Below are 17,851 nucleotides of genomic sequence, written 5' to 3'. Positions count from 1 at the left end.
TATTAACTGTTCTGGCTCACTCATGTTTGGCACACTCTTCCATCAAGGTGCACTTGGTTTAGATTTCCAGATACAACCTGTCACCTGGCGTCCCCTCCCTCTGGGCACACCGGTTGGTGAAATGATTTTTTCAGGGGTTGTTCATATCCTTTCCGCCTGTCAAGCATCCAGAGTCAGCATGGCAATTGAACGGTGTCCTGACAAGCTAATGAAACCACCCTTGGAGCCTCTGCACAAGTCGTCCTTCTGACATCTCTCTTGGTAGCCTGCCATTTTGGTAGCAATAACATCAGGCAGGAGTGGGTGAGATCCAACGTTTTCTTGCTAAGCACCTTATTTGATATTTCATAAGTCTAAAGTCATAGTACACACTAACCCTACGTTTATGCTGAAAGTGCTGTCGACCTTAATGAACCAGTGGTCTTAGAGTGTTCTTTGGCACACCTGCATCTCCGCACAACACATTACATTCCTTAGACGTGGTACTTTCCCTTAAATACTATGTTGTTCGTACAAAGTACTTCCGTCAAACAGATGCACTGTTTGTGAGATTTGGGCCGCCTGGATTAGGGAAGGCTCGGTCTAAACCTGAATTGCGGCTTGCATTTCCTTCTGCTATCCACATGCTGCCAGGCCTCAAGCTCACTCCACCAGGGCAGTGGCAGCTACTACTGCTTTCCTCTCTGGGATTCCGCTGCTGAGCATCTACCTAGAGGTCAGTGCACACGTTCACTAGGTTCTAATGTGTCGACAGGGATTCTGCGGCAGAGCCCAATGTTGGCCAGTCAGTTCTTCGGCACTGGTTTGCATGAGGTTAGTTAGTTAGACTCCAGTGGTAATTTTTCTGCATAGAGTTTACCTCCGCCCATATGTGATGTTTTAACACTACTTTGTAATCTTTTCACAGTATGTGAATCGATGAAAGATCCAATGCTGGAGAAGGCAAAAGTTCTCCTACATTGATACCTTTCATTGATTCACATGTGACCCTCACACCTACCCCTCTGTCTTTTGTTTGGCTCATACTGCCTCTTGTGTGGATGCCAAAATCTGAAAATGGCTGACTGAGGAGGAGCAAAGGGAACCTTTGCTATGGGCTTTGGGCAGTGTGACCCAAAATGACTATAACAGAGAGCAAAAGTGACCGAAGTTTTCAATTTAAGTTAAAATGTCTGTTACAGAGGATGTGCAGCCTAACTCTGGGAATATTCACAGCATGTGAATCTATAAAAGATACCAATGCTAGAGAACAGGGGTTAAAGGTAAGTATCGTATTCCTTCCTTCGCAAGGACAATTTCAAGATGGTTACTCTAAACCAGATTCTACAATCCCTCGATCTGGAGGACTGGTTGGCTTCCTGATCTTCAAATGAATCAGCGCATGCAAGTGCCTGAGATTCATGGTGGCCCAACAAAATTACCAATTCAGGTTTCTGCCGTTAGGTCATTCATCCGCACCCAGGGTTTTCACCAAACTGCTGGCCATGGTAGCTGCTCGACTCAGGATGGAGGGCATCTTTGTCTTTCCCTACTGGGACTGGCTCATCAGAGCTCGCTCATTGGAACATCTACTTCGTTCATGCACTCTTGCACAGTTTGGGCTTTTTCCTGAACTTCAAAAAGTCTCTCCGATTCATCGGGGAGGTCTTGGACACTCGCCTGCACTGAGCTTTCCCACCCGAGGATCAAGTGGTTCCAGAGGCAAAGCTGTGCATGAAATTGCTTCAGTGGCTTCTCCTTTGCCAATGGCTGCAGTTCCAGGGCCACATGTCAGACCTTCTGGAGGTCTCGAGTTGGGGGGCTCAGGATTGAGCGTGGTGGGCAAGGCAACTTGCTGAAAGTCACGTTGTTTTGGCAACCTGGCCCCAGGTGACATTGGTCACAGACGCATCCCTGACAGGTTGGGGTGACCACTTGTCAGATCTTACAGTGAGTGTACTGTGGTCTCTCCCTGAGTAATGGGAACACATCAATTTGCCGTAGCTGAGAGCGATCCGGCTGGCCCTGGTTGCTTTCCTCCCCTCTGTAAAATGCAAAACTGTGCTGATCCGGACGGACAACACAGTGGCCATGCAATACCTCAGCAAATGAGGTGGAGTGGGGCTGTTGCTTCTGTGCAGAGAAGCAATGAGACTGTTGTTCTGGGCTCTGAAGAACAGCATCTCCCGAACACCGGCTCATCTGGCCGGGCGGGAGAACGTCACAGCGGATGCATTGAGCAGATATAGCTTGGTCTCCCACGAGTGGGAGCTCTGTGGGGAAATTCTGGAGGAGATTTTATCTCTTTGGGGGACTACTCAAGTTGACCTCTTTGCTTCCATTGTCAACAGGATGTGCAAATAGTTCTGCTCCAGGGAATTTTCTTGTCAGGGAGGTTTGGAGGATTTATTGACGGTCAAGTGGACGCTCAACCTCCTTTATGCGATCGAATAATCCCTGTCATCTTGCTTGGTCCTCAGGAGACTGTCTCTTCAGAACCACACTGACCCTGTTCGCCCGGGACTGCGGCCAGAGAACTTGGTATCTAAAGTTGCTGGGTCCATCTACCCTCCCTGGTGCCGACTTGCTCTCCCAGTCGGAGGGGCGGGTCCTCCATCCGAACCTCAGCAGCCTGAACCTCCATGCTTTGCTACTGAGAGGCTGAGAAACATGGAGTGAGACTTGTCGAACAATGTCCTCGATCTGCTCTGTTCAGCTCGGAGGTACGCTACGAAATCCATTTACGCCTCCAGGTGGTGTACATTTTCAATTTGGTGCAGGGAGAAGGACCTGGATCATTTATCCTGTCCTCTGCCCCCTGTGTTGGATTTTCTGCTTTCCTTGTTTCTATATTAAAGATGTTCACTGAACAGGGCTCGTTTATCACAGTTCCCACTGTTAAGCATTTCTTGCAGGGTTTCTGTAACTAGTTTCCTCACCGCCAGATTGTAGTTCTGGCGTGGCATTTAAATTTAATTTTAATATTTCTTATGGACGCTCTGTTGGAGCCACTTCACTTTACTACTATCAGATTGCTCACCCTTAAGGTGATTTTCCTGGTTGCCATCACTTTCGCAAAACGGATAAATGAGTTTCAGGCTTTTTGTTTCACCTCGCTATTTGTTTTTTTCCAAAGAGAAGGTGACTTGGAGAATCCGCCGAAGGTGTTTTTGGATTTCCATCTTTGTGTTCTTCCATCCGCTTCACCCTTCCAAGGCAGAGGAACGATTTAATTGACTAGACGCAGTGCGAGCCCTTAAGTTCCATGTCTCTCATACTAGAGAGGCTAGGAAGGAGCTCCATGTTTTTGTTGGTTACGCTATTGCTCGTGCTGGTTGGGCTGTGTCCAAACAGACCCTGTCCATGTTGATCATTCTCTGCATCTCAGAATCCTACGATCTGGCTCGTCGGTCTGTGCCTGCGGGTCTCAGCTCATACTACCAGAGAAGTGGATGCCACTTCTGCCCTGCTGAGGGCGGCCCCTATCATGGGCCTTTTGCAAAGGCGACAACGTGGGCGACTGCACATGTTCACTTTGCATTACTGCTTGGATTCCCTTGATGCACGTTTTTGTAGGGCATTGCTTCAGAGTTATGGTCTAAGTGGTATCCTTGCTTTCCTGCCTCCTCCAGATTGCGCACTGCTTTGGGAGTCTATCGTGAATGAGGAATCCATGGCAGGAAGGAATCCAGTAGAATATACAATTACTTAACCTCTCAGTAATGTGCTTTCTGATGGATGTTCCTGCCACAGATTCTTCATCTCCCTCCCTACCTGCCCCTCTTGTGGGAAGCTAGTGCACCATCAGTTCTATGGTCCCGCCGAGTGCTAGGGAAAAGGGTGGAACTAAGGACACAGGGCACTGATACTTTTACTGGCCCAAATGTCATTTCTGGCGAGGGGCGCATAGAAGTGTCAGACAGAGCCTATCTGAGCCGTGCTGTGCCCACTGGCGGTGGAAAAAGTTTCCGTATAACAGCTGATCTGGGATATGGATATCATGGATGAGGAATCTGTGGCAAGAACATCCATCAGAAGGAACGTTACCGAGAGGAGTCTGTGCAAAGGTGTAACTGGAGATTAGTGTTCATTTATATAGGCCAAGCAGACTGGATTCCCTGTGCCCAGACCCTCATATTAAAAGTTAACTTAAATGTTTCAGGTTTCTGAGGCTCTCATTTGTGCAAAAATGTTTCACGCTTTGAAATTCCCATGAGCTAGATTTTCCTCAATATGCAGATAAAATAGTTGCCATTATATCATATTGTTATGTATAGTGCTTCATGTTGGGCTCCTGCTTCTAAGTGCTGGAACAATAGGTGTTATTACTACAAAATGTAATTATACCTAAAATGTATCAACCCCCAAAGGGACAATGGCTGATTGTGAAATGTGAACTTTCAAAGTGCAGCTTTTAATTCCCTGAGCTATCAAATGTCAACAGTTTCTTTTTAATCAATTGTGCAAAAATTAGAAATATTTGAGGATGTCTACCCTCCACCCTTTGCTGTCTACCCCAGTCCTATTCAAAATAAAATGTAAATGTAACTGTACTATTACTAGTGGGCCATAACATAATTGCTACTTAGCACTGTAACATTAAGTCCTGTGCCAATAAAAAATGTAACTCCTAGTGCCAACACATTACAAAATGCTGTGGGATGCATATTTAAGGAGAAAGAATTGATAAGATAGCTCAGCGGGTTAAGTGTTCACTGCTGGAATATATGATCTGCACATCACAGGATTGAATCCATAGTTGGGTCAACTCAACTGTTCATCCTTCTGAGGTCGACAAATAAGTATTCATGTGGTTGCCGGGCAACCATTTTATTTAAGTGTGTTTTATATAAAGTGCTTTGGCGAAAATGCTTTATAAGTAATAGATTATAAACGCCTACGTGTTAGCATCACTACATCCAAGCATAGGCTCAGAATAATGTCATGCTCTTAAATTAGTGTCACTTTAAAAAGTGTTTCTTGACTTCCTTGAGATACGTGTGAATCTTATTTTATACTGTTATGTCTGAAGCTGAAAGATACTGGCTTAGGAATGCATTGGAACAAATACATGTCATTTGAGAAAAAAATACAAAATGCTACAAACTTCAGAAATAATAAAGTTAACGTAACATAATAAACTCTATTAATACATTTTCAAATATATTTACATAAAATACGGTAACCTTAACTGACAGTTGTGCTGCTTTTGTTAGTATTTACAGTGACTTGCTTTTGATGTGAGTTTTAGAAGATGTTAATTTTGTAAAGTACCAACTGTAAAACTCATAGGCTTTGAGTAAGTCATTGCAGCGCTTGTTATAGGTGCCTCAGTGGTAGGAGTATTTGTTGTAGGAAGGTATCTCATTAGGAGGGCTTGTCATATGTGTGTGTGTGTGTGTGTGTGTGTGTGTGTGTGTAGAGACCACAGTGTCATACTCCTATGTGTAGCAGACGTGTGTGTATAGTAGCGTGTTATAGGATCATGTATTATCAGTGTGTTGTATGAGCACGTGTTATAGCAGCCTGTCATTCGATTATGTTGTCAGTGTGTTGTAAGAGTGTGTGGAGTAGGTGCATTCAAGAGCATGTGCCGTACGGCCACATGTGTGCCTGTCATAGGGGCATGTATGATAGGAGTGTGTGTTTTAGGAGTGCTTGTCATAGCAGCATATGTCATTGGAGTGTGTCGTAGGAGTCTCTCTCGTAGGTGCATGTGTTCTAGGTGCACACTCTGTGTACAGTTGGCTTGAAAAGTTACATTTGTTCCATCACCATAAAACTTCTTGCCTTTGTGAGTTTTTAGATGTTAAATTGTGTAATGTTTGTACTATAAACCTAATACGCTCTCTGTATAGTTTGTATGGAAAAGGTGCATTTATTCTGCACATGCAGCTTTTATAGATGTTTATTTTTATATACATTTGAAACAATATCTCAAAATGGGCCAAGTCGATTTTTCGTCAGTACACCAATTCCAGATCAAATATAGGCGCCTGCAAAAAATTAGCAAAATCCAAGTGGCAACTTTTTATATTTGGGGCGAAACATTATTTTTCTGGTATATACATCCATGTTCCAATAAGAGCAGAGGGTCCTAGAATGCCTTTCAATGTTTTTATGCGAAAATGATGGGATGTGGAACTGACAACGAATGCCTTGTGCAAATGTTACATCACTGCATGTAATGTTCAGCCTCATTCCAAGTTGCTGTCATGTGCCAAATGCAGCCTGAAATTGTAAAAATAAAAAACACCAGTTACTTCCACATATTAATGGCATCTTGACGATTAAGGGTTTGCAGCCTGTGGCTAATCAGGTTTTTCGGCCTATAGCACCCATGATCACTTATAATTGATTGGGCTGTATAAGGTTGTAGGTTAATGTAGTCCAAAACATCAAGAGAGGAACCTTGGCATTACTTGGACATTTCAGGATGCACTTAGCATATGACAGAAGCAACTGGATATATAAAACTGTAACTTCCGTATTCTGAACGTACTTGGGCTATAACAGACATAAGATTGCAGTATCCACAAATAGAGGCTAAACATTTGGCATACTGTATTGTGGCCGCAGTTGGGAATGTGGGGCATTACTTGGCATACGGTTACTAGACTTGACCTATGCAGCTGTATCGGTATAAGCAGTAAGTGGCCATAAGAGGCTGTAGTGGCATATGCATGGCAGTGCCCCTGGCCAATGTTGGTTCTACTGGCTTTACCCTGGTCATATGTTGACCCCCTCCATGGCATGTCAAGACCTCACCCTGCGTAAAGAGTGATTGGTACCTAAAACGGTCTTATGCTTTATTACTGGTTTGGTATTTTGTGAAATGTAAGCTTATATATGATCTGTACATCAGTCAGTCACTCTAGGTTATTGCATCAGAATTAAATATCATGTGATATTTCATGTGATGTCATGGGGGTCAAATGCCATATGACATCACTTCGTGCTATTTCATAGGGTGTGTAATGTCACTTGCACTACCCCTGACATTTTGCTAAATTGGTTGTCATTATCATAGTAATTGGGCTATAAACCTCGGAGTGCTTTCTTGATTAATTTGTAATAGTTTCTTGATCAGTTGACTGACTTCACTATCAGCTGGTGCACAAACCTTGTTGACCTGAGGGACTGTTGCAGAATGCAACCTTTCTTTCGTTATGGATAATTTTATCCAGAAACCCTGAAGTGTATTAAATACTCCTTCCTGGGCTCTAAACTCCAGGCATTTAGTGTATGTTCTCTGTATATTTTATTCTGTTATCTTAAACACATGTACTTGTAGATATCATGATATTTACAAGCACATTGTGTTTCAGTGTTTGCTCCATCTCCAGGTTGGGATATGAAAGTTCTGTTTACTGTTGCCTGGGGGGGTTATTTACTTCTGTTGCATTTCCTCTAGCAGCCATCTTTAGTCCGATTTAAGACCTTAGTATATTTTGTTCAATAGTTAAATTGCTCTCACTAGGAAACGTGGCTGCAGCTTTCACCAATTTGTTGGTGCATAAACTGTATACATCTAAATGTATCCATTGAACTCGGGGCATCAGCCACAGTTTATGGCTTGTCTTTTCTCTGGCATGTCCATCAAAACGATGCAAGATGGCACAGCTGCAGACATATTAGATGATTCAGCGTCATTTTCCAAACAATATTCCCTTTTGATGCGATTCTCCCTCCTTTTACATGTTTACTTTCTCTTCTTTCTCTGTTTCCATTGCCTTTCTGTCAAATACTTGTACAGTCTGATTACAGTCAAGCCTCCAAGGTAAGCCACTGTACCCTGCCGGTTTTTGTTCATATTTCAATGGTCCTTTGTTATTAACCATTCTCAGATGTCTAATGTGTTTAATGTTAACAAGTACGTTTTCTCTGATCGCTGAGTTAAGCAAGCCTCCACACACTCGATGGATTGGATATGCATATTTTCTCTTAAGAGAGATTGATGGAGCGCAGGAAGTCAGCTGGCATTTAAGAAGTGTTGTATGATTGCATTAGTTTCATATTGGTGCTTAGAACAGACCATCAAGAAAAAATACTCATTCACTTTACATTATTTACAAGGATCCTACTAGTCTTTGTTTAGGTTGTAATTTCAATTGGTGTGTCTAAGAATTTTTGTCATTAGTCTTAATATATTGTTGCCTTGCTTGCTTTCTTGTGTGTGTCGGTGCTTGCATAAAACAAGGCAACCCTCCCCATCCCCAACCTTTTGCATTTAATAGTGCTGTTGAATTTTTCCTGGGCAGCCTCTAGGTTTGTTCTGTGTTGCCGCAAATGTTGGTGTTTATGTACACACAGTCTGTGTTTCGTAGGTATTTAAAGGCACGTCCCATCAGCTACTTACTATACCTATTTTTAAAGGCCTTTAGCGGATGCCGATAAACTACCAGTCCAGAAGCACAGAAATTCAGAAGGACTGAAAACTGCAGAAACAGAAGCTACCCCGGTGGAAATCAAAAGCAAAAGGCCAATCAAAAAAGAGAAGAAACACAAAGAGAAGGAAAAAAAGAGAGACAAAAAGGTAAGTAAATCTTTGTGACATTAGAGGCAAGGAGGAAAAAAGGTGGGCGGGCAAGAGATTTTAGAGGTAGACTCAACACGCTGCTCCATGCCTACATTCTATTTACATGCTCCACAATGAAACCTATTTGATGTTATTCATTCTTGCTTTCCTTGGGGACATCTCTTCATGCATGGCTGCTAGCTATTCATAGAAAGTGGTGGAGCTTCAGAATTGGAAGTCTAAAGTACTAAACTGTACTCCTGGCAAGAGGCTCTGAATTTATTTGTTTTTTTATGACTGGTTTACCAACCCTTTTCTCAAATATATATGCCTTAGCTGGGATGCAATTGCGGTCCCCCCCATGAGAAGGCCCTAACTCTTTCATGGTTGCGGTTAAAATGATTTCCCCAAACTGTATGTGTAGTATTCAAAAAGATGGTTGCAGGTCTTATCAGTATATAGCCTGATTCCAAGGTGCAAGCATAGTAGAACAGTCAAGGCTGCTCTTTCCAGAGTGGAAAGGTGTGACTGTAGTGTACAATAACACGCAATAAGGGACGGTGCACATGGTATATGTATAAAAAAAAATATGCTCTTCTAATGGATTTCTGACTCCCACAGATTCCTAATTTTAGAAATATTTCGAATGGATTTCTTCCTCGCATGGATTCCTGATCTATGAATATCCTAACTACAGTGCAGCTGTTCTACGACAACTTGTCTTCCACCAGGGGGTGCAGCACAGCTCTGTCTAATGCCCTTATACAACCCATGCTGGGTTTGATGTCGGGGTTAGTATATATTAAGCACTGTTGCATCACTTTTCTTTTCTGTTCGCTATTCAGGAACTTGCTTGTTGAATTTAGAGAATGTTTTTCTCTGCGCCATGCCTTCTCTGTTGAAGTCCTCAGGCTTCAAACTGCACGGATTGTGACCGGCAGATGCCAGTCTCTGATCCACACCGGATTTGACTCTATTGCTTGTGCAAGGATCACAGCACCCAGGATCGCTGGTTGCGCCAGTCCATGCATCGGAAGGACCTCCCGGAAAGAGCGGCAAACATCTTCACTTTGGTCCACAAGTTGAAGGATGAGGCTCTGTCGTCTCGTTCAAGGTTGCCCGTCACAGACGGGCAAGCTTTTGCCTTAACAAACTTGCATCTTTTCCAAGGGGCCGGTGGCTCAGGCTTCACCGTCTTTGGCTCCGGCGATGGCGCCACCAGCTTCGGCACTGACTGGTCCCACCACATCTGTTGCGACCAGCAGGGTACCCACTGGGGACCACACCCGCACGTCTATGGGCTCTGACTTGGAGCCACATGCAGTCTCAATTGCTCAGCGTTGACAGATCCGCTGGTTCCAGCATCTGCGTTACAGACTTTGGGGCTCTTGGGAATACATCTGGCTGCCCATCAACACTTTCATGTCCTTGATGTCGAACATCTATGACGAGATACTCTTTAAGTTGAATTCCCTTCATGTTTAGGGAGGAGAGAGATTTCCCTGAGTAATTCTATGTGGAATATGAGGATGTGCTGCGGTTGACCAAGGACCAACAGGTTGCCAGTGGCCTCCATACTTCTCCAGAGATTGGCATTTTCCCACTCCAGTAAGCCTGAAGCCGCTTGTCAGCAGCTGTCTTAGGTGGCTGACAATCTGGGTCTTTCTGCTCCGTCCACATCTAAGATTTAGTACGAAGTGTGTGATATTTTGGACGATTCCCCCAAGAAAGAGGCACTCCTGCCCTTCATTGTGGCGTTGGAGGCCCCTTTGCTGGAAGTGTGGAGGAAGCCTGCTTCTTCTACAGCAGTTGACAGAAAGCTGGCAAAGAGACACCGCCCTGCTCCGTTGGATCCAGCGGTTCTGTCCTATCATGCCTCTCCAAAGAGTTTGGTGGTTCTGGCCGCGACAGCTAAACCGAATACCTCCATCTTCCCTTTCCCCTGACAGGGAAACTATGAGACTCTACGGCTGGGCGAAAAAGGTGTTAGGGTTGGGCAGTCTTGCCTAACATGCTGCGATTGCATCTTGATCCCTGGCAAAGTTCTCCTTCGGCCGTTGGTCTACTGTGGCCAATGCGGCTGAACACATCCGTGAAGGCAACACGCAGGCAGGTTTTCTGGCCCTAGTCACTGATGGAAGGGAGGCTTCCTGACAAATGCTGCAATTGGGACTGGACGTTGCAGATTGTTTGGGAAGGTCCATGACCATGGGTACGGTGGTCAGACGTCATTCATGGCTGAGGATGTCAGGCTTTGCAACAAATGTCCACCCCATACTGTTGGACATGCCTTTCGATGACCAGTGTCTTTTTGGAGACAATGCATATGAAGCCCTCCATAAAGTACAATCGTCGAAGGCCACGGCTAAGTCATTGTGGGTAGGCATATAGCCCCCCTCTGTACTGTCAGCGTAGGGGTAGGCATTTTTGTCCCTCCGATGTCCTAAGTGGTTGCGGTCAGTGTGCCCCAGGAAAACTGCAGGGCGGTAGAGGTGCCCAAAGAAGAGGTGCAGCCACAGCCACCGTGCCCCATGCACCTCAGAGTGCAAAATCTCAGTGAGGGCCTCTGCCACTCAACACGGACCGAGGCTGTCCCTGTTCAGCTCTGAATGATCAAGTACCATGCCCGACTCTTGGCCCTTGCAGGTCTTTCATCAGGGATATTGCCTCCCATTCCTACAGCGCCCTCCGGACCATGGCCCTCCCTGTCTCTGGATCCTATCCTCCTGGAGGATGACCTTCAGCTTATTTTAAAGAGTGCAATAAAACTGGTACCGCATTAAGAACAAAGTAGTGGTATTCCATTTATCTGGTGCCCAAAGATGATGGAGGCTTGTGACCCTTTCTGGATCTGCTGCTGTTGAATTTGTTCCTTCATAGGGAAAAGTTTGAGAGTTACTCTAGCCCAGATACTGCAAGCCCTCGACCAGCAGGACTTGTTGGCATCACTGGACCTTCAGTTAGCTTACTTTAACATGCCAATTCATCAGAAACATAGGAAGTACCTAAGGTTAATGGTGGGCCAACATTTCTACAAGTTGATGGTCCAAACAATCAGTCTTTCTTTGGCTCTCAGGGTTTTCATCAAGCTGCTAGAAGTGGTGGTGGCTTGCCTCAAGAGGGAGGGCTTTTGTGTCTTTCCCTACCTGGACAACATGCTCGTCCAAGTTTGCTCACTATGTCTAGTATCGGACACCTTCTCGGCACATGCACTCTATTGCACAGCCTGGGTTTTTCTTGAGACTGCAAAAAGTTGCAGGTTTCGCTGTGCCAGAGCCTTCGATTCATTGAAGCAGTCTTGGACACTCCCCTGGGCAGAGCATTCCCGCCCACGGACGGAGTGGTGAATATCTTTTGGATGGTCAATGTCCTCCTATCCCCTGTACAAGTCCCAGCCTCTGCCTTCCTGCACCTTCTGGGCTCATGGCCTCCTGCATCCTAGTGGTACCGGAGGCAAAGATGTACATGAGATCGATTCAGTGGCTTGGTCGCAGTTTCAAGGCCACATGTTGGACCTTTTACAGGTCTCGCACCAGGTGTCTCTTGATCTTACGTGGTGGGCCGTATGACACAGCTTGCTGAGAGGTGCGTTCTTTCACCAACCTTGGCCCCAGGTGACTCTGGCCACAGACACATTTGTAACTGGTTGGGGTGCTTACCTGTCGGATCTGACGGTGAACAGATTGTGGTCTGCCACGGAATCTCGGGATCACATCAACTTTCTGAAGCGCAGGGCGATCAGGCTGGCTGCAAAAGGCTTTCCTCCCATCTGTGAAACTCGCGGACAACAAAGTGACCAAGCACTACCTCAACAAACAAGGTGGTGTGGGGTCCTTGGCTCTGTGCAGAGATGCAATGCGACTGTGGTTCTAGGCTGTAGAGGACGGGGATCTCTGACAGCAGGCCCATCTGTCTGGAAGAGAGAATGTTACAGTGCAAGCCTTGAGCAGGCAGACTTCAGCATCTTATGAGTGTGAGCTCTGCCAGGAAGCTCAAGAGGAGATTTTGTTCTTTTGGGGAACTCCTAAAGTGGACATGTTCACTTCAAGTGTCAACAGGAAGTGCAAGTTGCTCTGCTCCAGGGAATTTCATCATCAGGGAGCTCCGGGGTACGCACTGACAGCTTACCTCCTTTTATGCGTTCCCAACGATCCTGGTCTGAGGAGATTGCGCCTATTGAGAACCAGGTTGATCCTGATCACTTTGGAGTGTTTATTTGTGCATTTATATAGCGCTGCGAACCCTCAGGTATCTGAGCGCTGCTTATTTCCCACAGTGTGTGGTGCTCATTTATCGACCTCGGAAAGGATGAAAGGCTGAGTTTGGACCTGCCGGGATTCGAACCTGCATCAGCTGGCTCTGCACGGATGTCAAAGCGAGCGTTCTACTTGCTGTGCTATCTGCCCCACTATGAGGGTACATGGAGTAGTACTTGTCGGACGATATCCTTGATGTACTCCTCTCAGCTTGGAAGTCCGCAACCAAGTCTATTTATGCCTGTAGGTGGCACCGTTCAGGGATACCTCACCCCTATTTCGTTTTTCAAGATGTCCCTGTTCAGAGCTCATTGTTCAGTTTCCGCTGTCATAAAGTTCTTGGAGGGTTTGTTTAGCTACTTTCCTTCACGCCAGTTGGTTGTCGTGGCATGGGATTTAAAGATGTGTTCAACTTTTTCCTTATGGAAGCTCTGTTTCAGTTGCTCTATGCATGTCCTATTACACTGCTCACCGTTAAGGTCATTTCTGGGTTGCCATCACTTCTGCAAGTGATTTCCAGGCGTTGGCAGTTAAACCTTCCTACTTGGTTTTCTCATAGGAGAAGGTGACTTTGTAAGAAAAGAGGGTCTCACTCTCAAAGGTGGTCTCTTGATTGTCATCTCTCTCAGATCAATTTTCCTGTTTTTTTTCTTCTGCCTCATCTTTATAAGCCACAGGGGCGATTCAATCTCCTGGATCCAGTGTGGGCTCTCAGTGACTATGTTTCTTGGACTAGGAAGCTAGAAAAGATTACCAGTTTTTTGTTAGTTACGGTGTTGCTGTTACAAACAAGACTGTGTAATGGTGGATCATTCACTACATCTTGTAATGCTAAGATCTGGCTGGGAAGGATGTACCTGAAAGTCTTAGAGTCCATTCTACCAGAGGAGTGGCTTCCAACTCTGCCCTGCAGAAGGGGCTGAGGAGTCCCGGTCCTGAACATCCATCTGCCAGGCAATAACATGGGCGTCTCTGCACACGTTTGCTAACTATTACTGCTTAGATTCTTTGACGATCCTTTGGTTCATGTCACTTCTCCACAGGAGGGAGTCTCTTTCCATGAGGCCAGAGAAGGTACTACAGCTAACCTGTAATCCATCTAGGGGTGGTTACATGCAGAAGAACCTCCCCTTCTGGGGATAATGATGCAAGTCTGGGATACAGCACCTTTAACCCTCAAGCTGACAACCACACCACATCCGCTTGGGAAAAAGAACCTGGCTCTCAGACAAGGCCTCGATGTTGCGTTCACCTGGCTCCCACAGGGGCGTCGATCGGACCCGGACAGCTGCAACCTCCTCCAACGTGAAGCGTAGTGCAGAGATGACAGACCGGACTGCGCCGCCTAATCTCGTCTGCTTGACCTGTAGAAGTATCATCCTGCAAGTGGAGAAAGGGATTTAGCCACCCGTGGATTTTAGTAATGGCTCCCCACTGTTCTCCCCACTAATCACCACGATATTCACTTTCAGTAAGCTCACCTTATGTTTGTAAATGATGAGCTCTCCATCCTGCGTGGAATGCAGGGGCGCGTAGATACCAGTTACTTCACTGGTTTGAAGGTGTTGTAAGCGTTCCGGGTGAATATTGACTCCGAGGTTCCAGTCGAGAACCCGTAAGTATAAGTTCAAAGAGTTCAATATGTCTGATGTTCACTCTTGTACATTCCTTCTTGTGTTGCAGCTGGGTCCAAGAGAAGATTGTCTTTTGGCAGCTGATGGTGTTCAGGTAAGAGTCTGTATTACCAAACACTGTCCGGCACAAGATGCGTGTTTTTAAATTGCTGGTTTCTCTCTCCTTACAGGTGTGGTGTAAGAAGTTGCGTTATGTTACAGAATAATGCCTCCGGTTGTTAATCAGGTAAGTCTATGGTGGAGAGATTGTATTTGTTGGCTCTCTCGGCTCACCTTATGTTTCTTTGTCCCCTAGATGGTGGAATTCGGCGGAGAAAATGATGGAGGCTGCGCCGGATCGAAAAATGCTGTGAAGACTGGTGAGTATGGCGTGGCGCTGCAGCTGGCGATGCGACGCGTGTAGAATAATGTCCTCTTCAAGTTCGAAGACGTGATGGAATTCAGGTAAGGATTGAGATAATACCTGTTTTTCTAACCTTTCCTTCTTCTTTCTTCTATTGCTAGGAGCTCTGGATTCGAGACGGGTGTGGCTGAAGACTGAATGCTGACTGCAGGCACGGTGAGCGTTACGCTGCTGGATGCAGAATAACGCGAAGCGTGTGCTGCTGTTCGGGCGTGGTTTAAATAGCCTCCAAAGTAGTTCCAGGTAAGAAGTCCCTAGAACCACACCCGAGTAAAAAATAGTCCCTGTAGTAAAATAGTCCCATCCAGGCCTCACGTTGGCTTGGATTCATTTGCAGCTTGGTCTGCATGAGGTAAGTAAAGTCTATGAGCCTGCTGCCTATGGCGCCAGGACTGATTTCTATTATGAGCCTGGCGCCTAAGGCACCAGGACTGAACACAGACAGCCCCCAGCCGGGGCTGCTGGGGTTTTATTAAATATCTGGATGCCTGCTCCTGGGGCTGATGGGCTTGATCCGGATGCCCGGGGGTAGGCATTATGACACTCTATAACTATCAACCCCACAATACGATAATATCAGGCTATTCTAAGGGTAACCATTATCATCCCATGACTGAGCCTTACCATTCTTTCTCTGTGGAGAACCCAAAGTCTATAAAGAGCTCCTTTAGCAATGCTAATAGTGCTTCTAAGTCTGTTGGTCATGATGTAAACACACCTAAATCAGACCTATTGGGTAATTCTACCTTTTCTGGAAGAAGCAGACTGCCTCGATTGAAGTGTTCTCAGACTTGATCAGAGGAATGCTCGACCAGCTAGTGGCAATTGGACCAAGGTTACGCTTGGGCAGTCCTAATCATATAAGCCAAACGGCAGAGAAGGATTAGAGTGTTGTAGAAATTGGAGTTGTTGTGGCGACTGCTGTTCACCACGAGAGAAGTGGAGTTGCTGTAGAGGGAGTAGAAGGGTGTCTCGGGCAGCCACAGAAGACTGCAGGTATGCTGCGCACCGGACGTGGGAGATTGAAAGCTGCGTTGCTGATCCAGAGGGCGAGAGCTCTAAGGACTCTGGCAGTCCACCGCGTCTGATGAATGGAAAGTTGGCAGAAGCAGAACTGTGCACAGCATGGTTGAGAGGAGGAAGGAACGTAGACGGCTGCCGGGACCGCTGTCGCACAGCAGCAGGGAAAGCAAGACTCTGGAGAAAACGATTGTCCGCCATCCCAGGAAGCCCGGGCAACAAGCTGAAAACCCAGATACGGTAAAGGAGGGCACAGGATACCCAAAGGGGGAACTGGGCAGCTCACCAAAAGGGCGTTTGCAGTTGCCTCTAGGCCTCTTTGCAACCATAACGCTTGGCTGACACAGCAGGGACAGAAACCCTACAAAACCTCTCATCACAGTAGTGGAACAAAGCCAGTTGACCTCCAGGGAAGGATCCAGGACTCCAAGCACCATAAAGAGAACTTGAGAGGGAGTGTCCTTTCAAAACATTGGTGAAACTATGCCCACTGACAGCCAAAGGAGGGTCAGGTACTTTAAGGTGTGAGTCATCTTCCTCGTGGCAGTACTTAGCAGGGTAGTAAACCAAGTGGGCAAGTTCAAAGAAGAGAAACTACGGCCTGGGACCCAAGGTCAGAAAGTGATACGAGTCATCTACCTTGTCGCATTGCTTGGCAAAATAGTGAACCAATGGAGACAAATCAAGCAAGTGAAACCAGGGTCATGGACCCTCATAACACTAAGAATTGGGTGTTGTAGGTATGAAGCTAAAGGAAAAGATGACATGGGGGAAGGCAGTCATTCACCCCCGGTTGTAAAGAACTGATAATTGGGTTCCAGGAGAAGGGAGTCCTTCTCCTGGCATCCCGGATTGGAAGCGTCATAAGTTTCAGCTAAACTTTGGCTCTTATAGAAATCGGACCCAACTCCGATCTAAGCGCTACTAAGGGGACTAAGCTTGGGACCCCAAGAACCGGCCTCAGGATTCAACATTTAGGTACTACAGAAAAATGGAGCACTAGCTCATAAATGACGTCTGGGATAGGTTTCCCTTCATAAAATTACAAAGCAGGCTTAATTGAATAACGCCCACATTTTCGATTCACCATAAATAATTGATTTAAGAGTAGGGCAGCCTTCTGAACCAGAATCTGGTAGAGATTATATAAAGCAGGGATTGCCGAAATAAAGAAACCCAGGTAGGCCATAGTAATCGAGGATCTGATGATTGTGTTCCCAACGTGCCATGTTGGAAGAGCACGTTTTTTGATACAGGAGAAGGCCAACATTCTGGTCTTTGATGGATTAATAGACAGCCCGTTTACTTCTGCAAATTTAGCAAACTCAGCCAGCAGCCTTTTCAGTCCCATGCGGGAATTATCAAAAAACAAAAAGTCATCAGCGTATGCCAACCACAGGATCTTCAGATGACCCAGCTTCGGCGACACCATAGCAGAGGGGTTGAGATAATCATTTACATCTGACACATATAGGTTAAAGAGGTAAGGAGCTAACGTGCAACCCTACCTCAGTCTAGACAGAGTTTCAATACATTGGAACATTAAATCTTCCCTATTTAGACGGACCCGTACACCTGAATTTTCATGTAAACCCATGAGTTTTAGCAGGCCACTGGATATCCCCGATCTATCCAGTTTATGCCACAGCTGTCTCCAATCCACTGGATCAAAGGGGGAAGATGGATCCATTGATGCAACATAAGTACAGCCTGCCTTTTCTGACCAGGCTAACTCCTGGATAGCTCTTACGGTCAGGCCATTAATATTGGTAGAAGGGGCTTTACTAAATGCTGAAAGCCTATTAGATGAGACTGACCGTGATTCCAGGTGTTCAAGCAAGAGGGGTGCAAAGATCTTGCTGTCCGCATCTAAGAGGGAAATAGGGCGATAATTCCCCAGATCAGTCCTTGCGCCCCTCCTGAAAATGGGAACCACGTGGGCTGTCTGCCAAGACTTATGGAAGGAATTCATGTAAATCACACTATTAAAGTATGACCAGTGCGTTCGCCCAATTATTGGGATCCGCCTTGAGAGTGCTAT

General features: G+C 45.9%; 1 protein-coding gene across 2 annotated transcripts in view; it reads left to right on the top strand.

Moving 5' to 3' along the window:
• AP3D1 (adaptor related protein complex 3 subunit delta 1) overlaps positions 1-17,851 on the top strand; it is a 2,198,421-nt gene that overhangs the window by 1,433,963 nt on the left and 746,607 nt on the right. The window contains exons 22-23 of one of the 2 annotated variants that reach the window (XM_069649511.1): positions 7,736-7,759; positions 8,356-8,515. In XM_069649511.1, the coding sequence (XP_069505612.1) occupies positions 7,736-7,759; positions 8,356-8,515 (184 nt within the window). The remainder of the gene's footprint in view (positions 1-7,735; positions 7,760-8,355; positions 8,516-17,851) is intronic. The other variant, XM_069649512.1, reaches the window with a different exon arrangement.

Source organism: Ambystoma mexicanum, chromosome 1p (assembly GCF_040938575.1).
Source record: "Ambystoma mexicanum isolate Mex_15411 chromosome 1p, UKY_AmexF1_1, whole genome shotgun sequence".
Taxonomy (NCBI): Eukaryota; Metazoa; Chordata; class Amphibia; order Caudata; family Ambystomatidae; genus Ambystoma; species Ambystoma mexicanum.
This window is presented reverse-complemented; position numbering and strand designations above follow the sequence as displayed.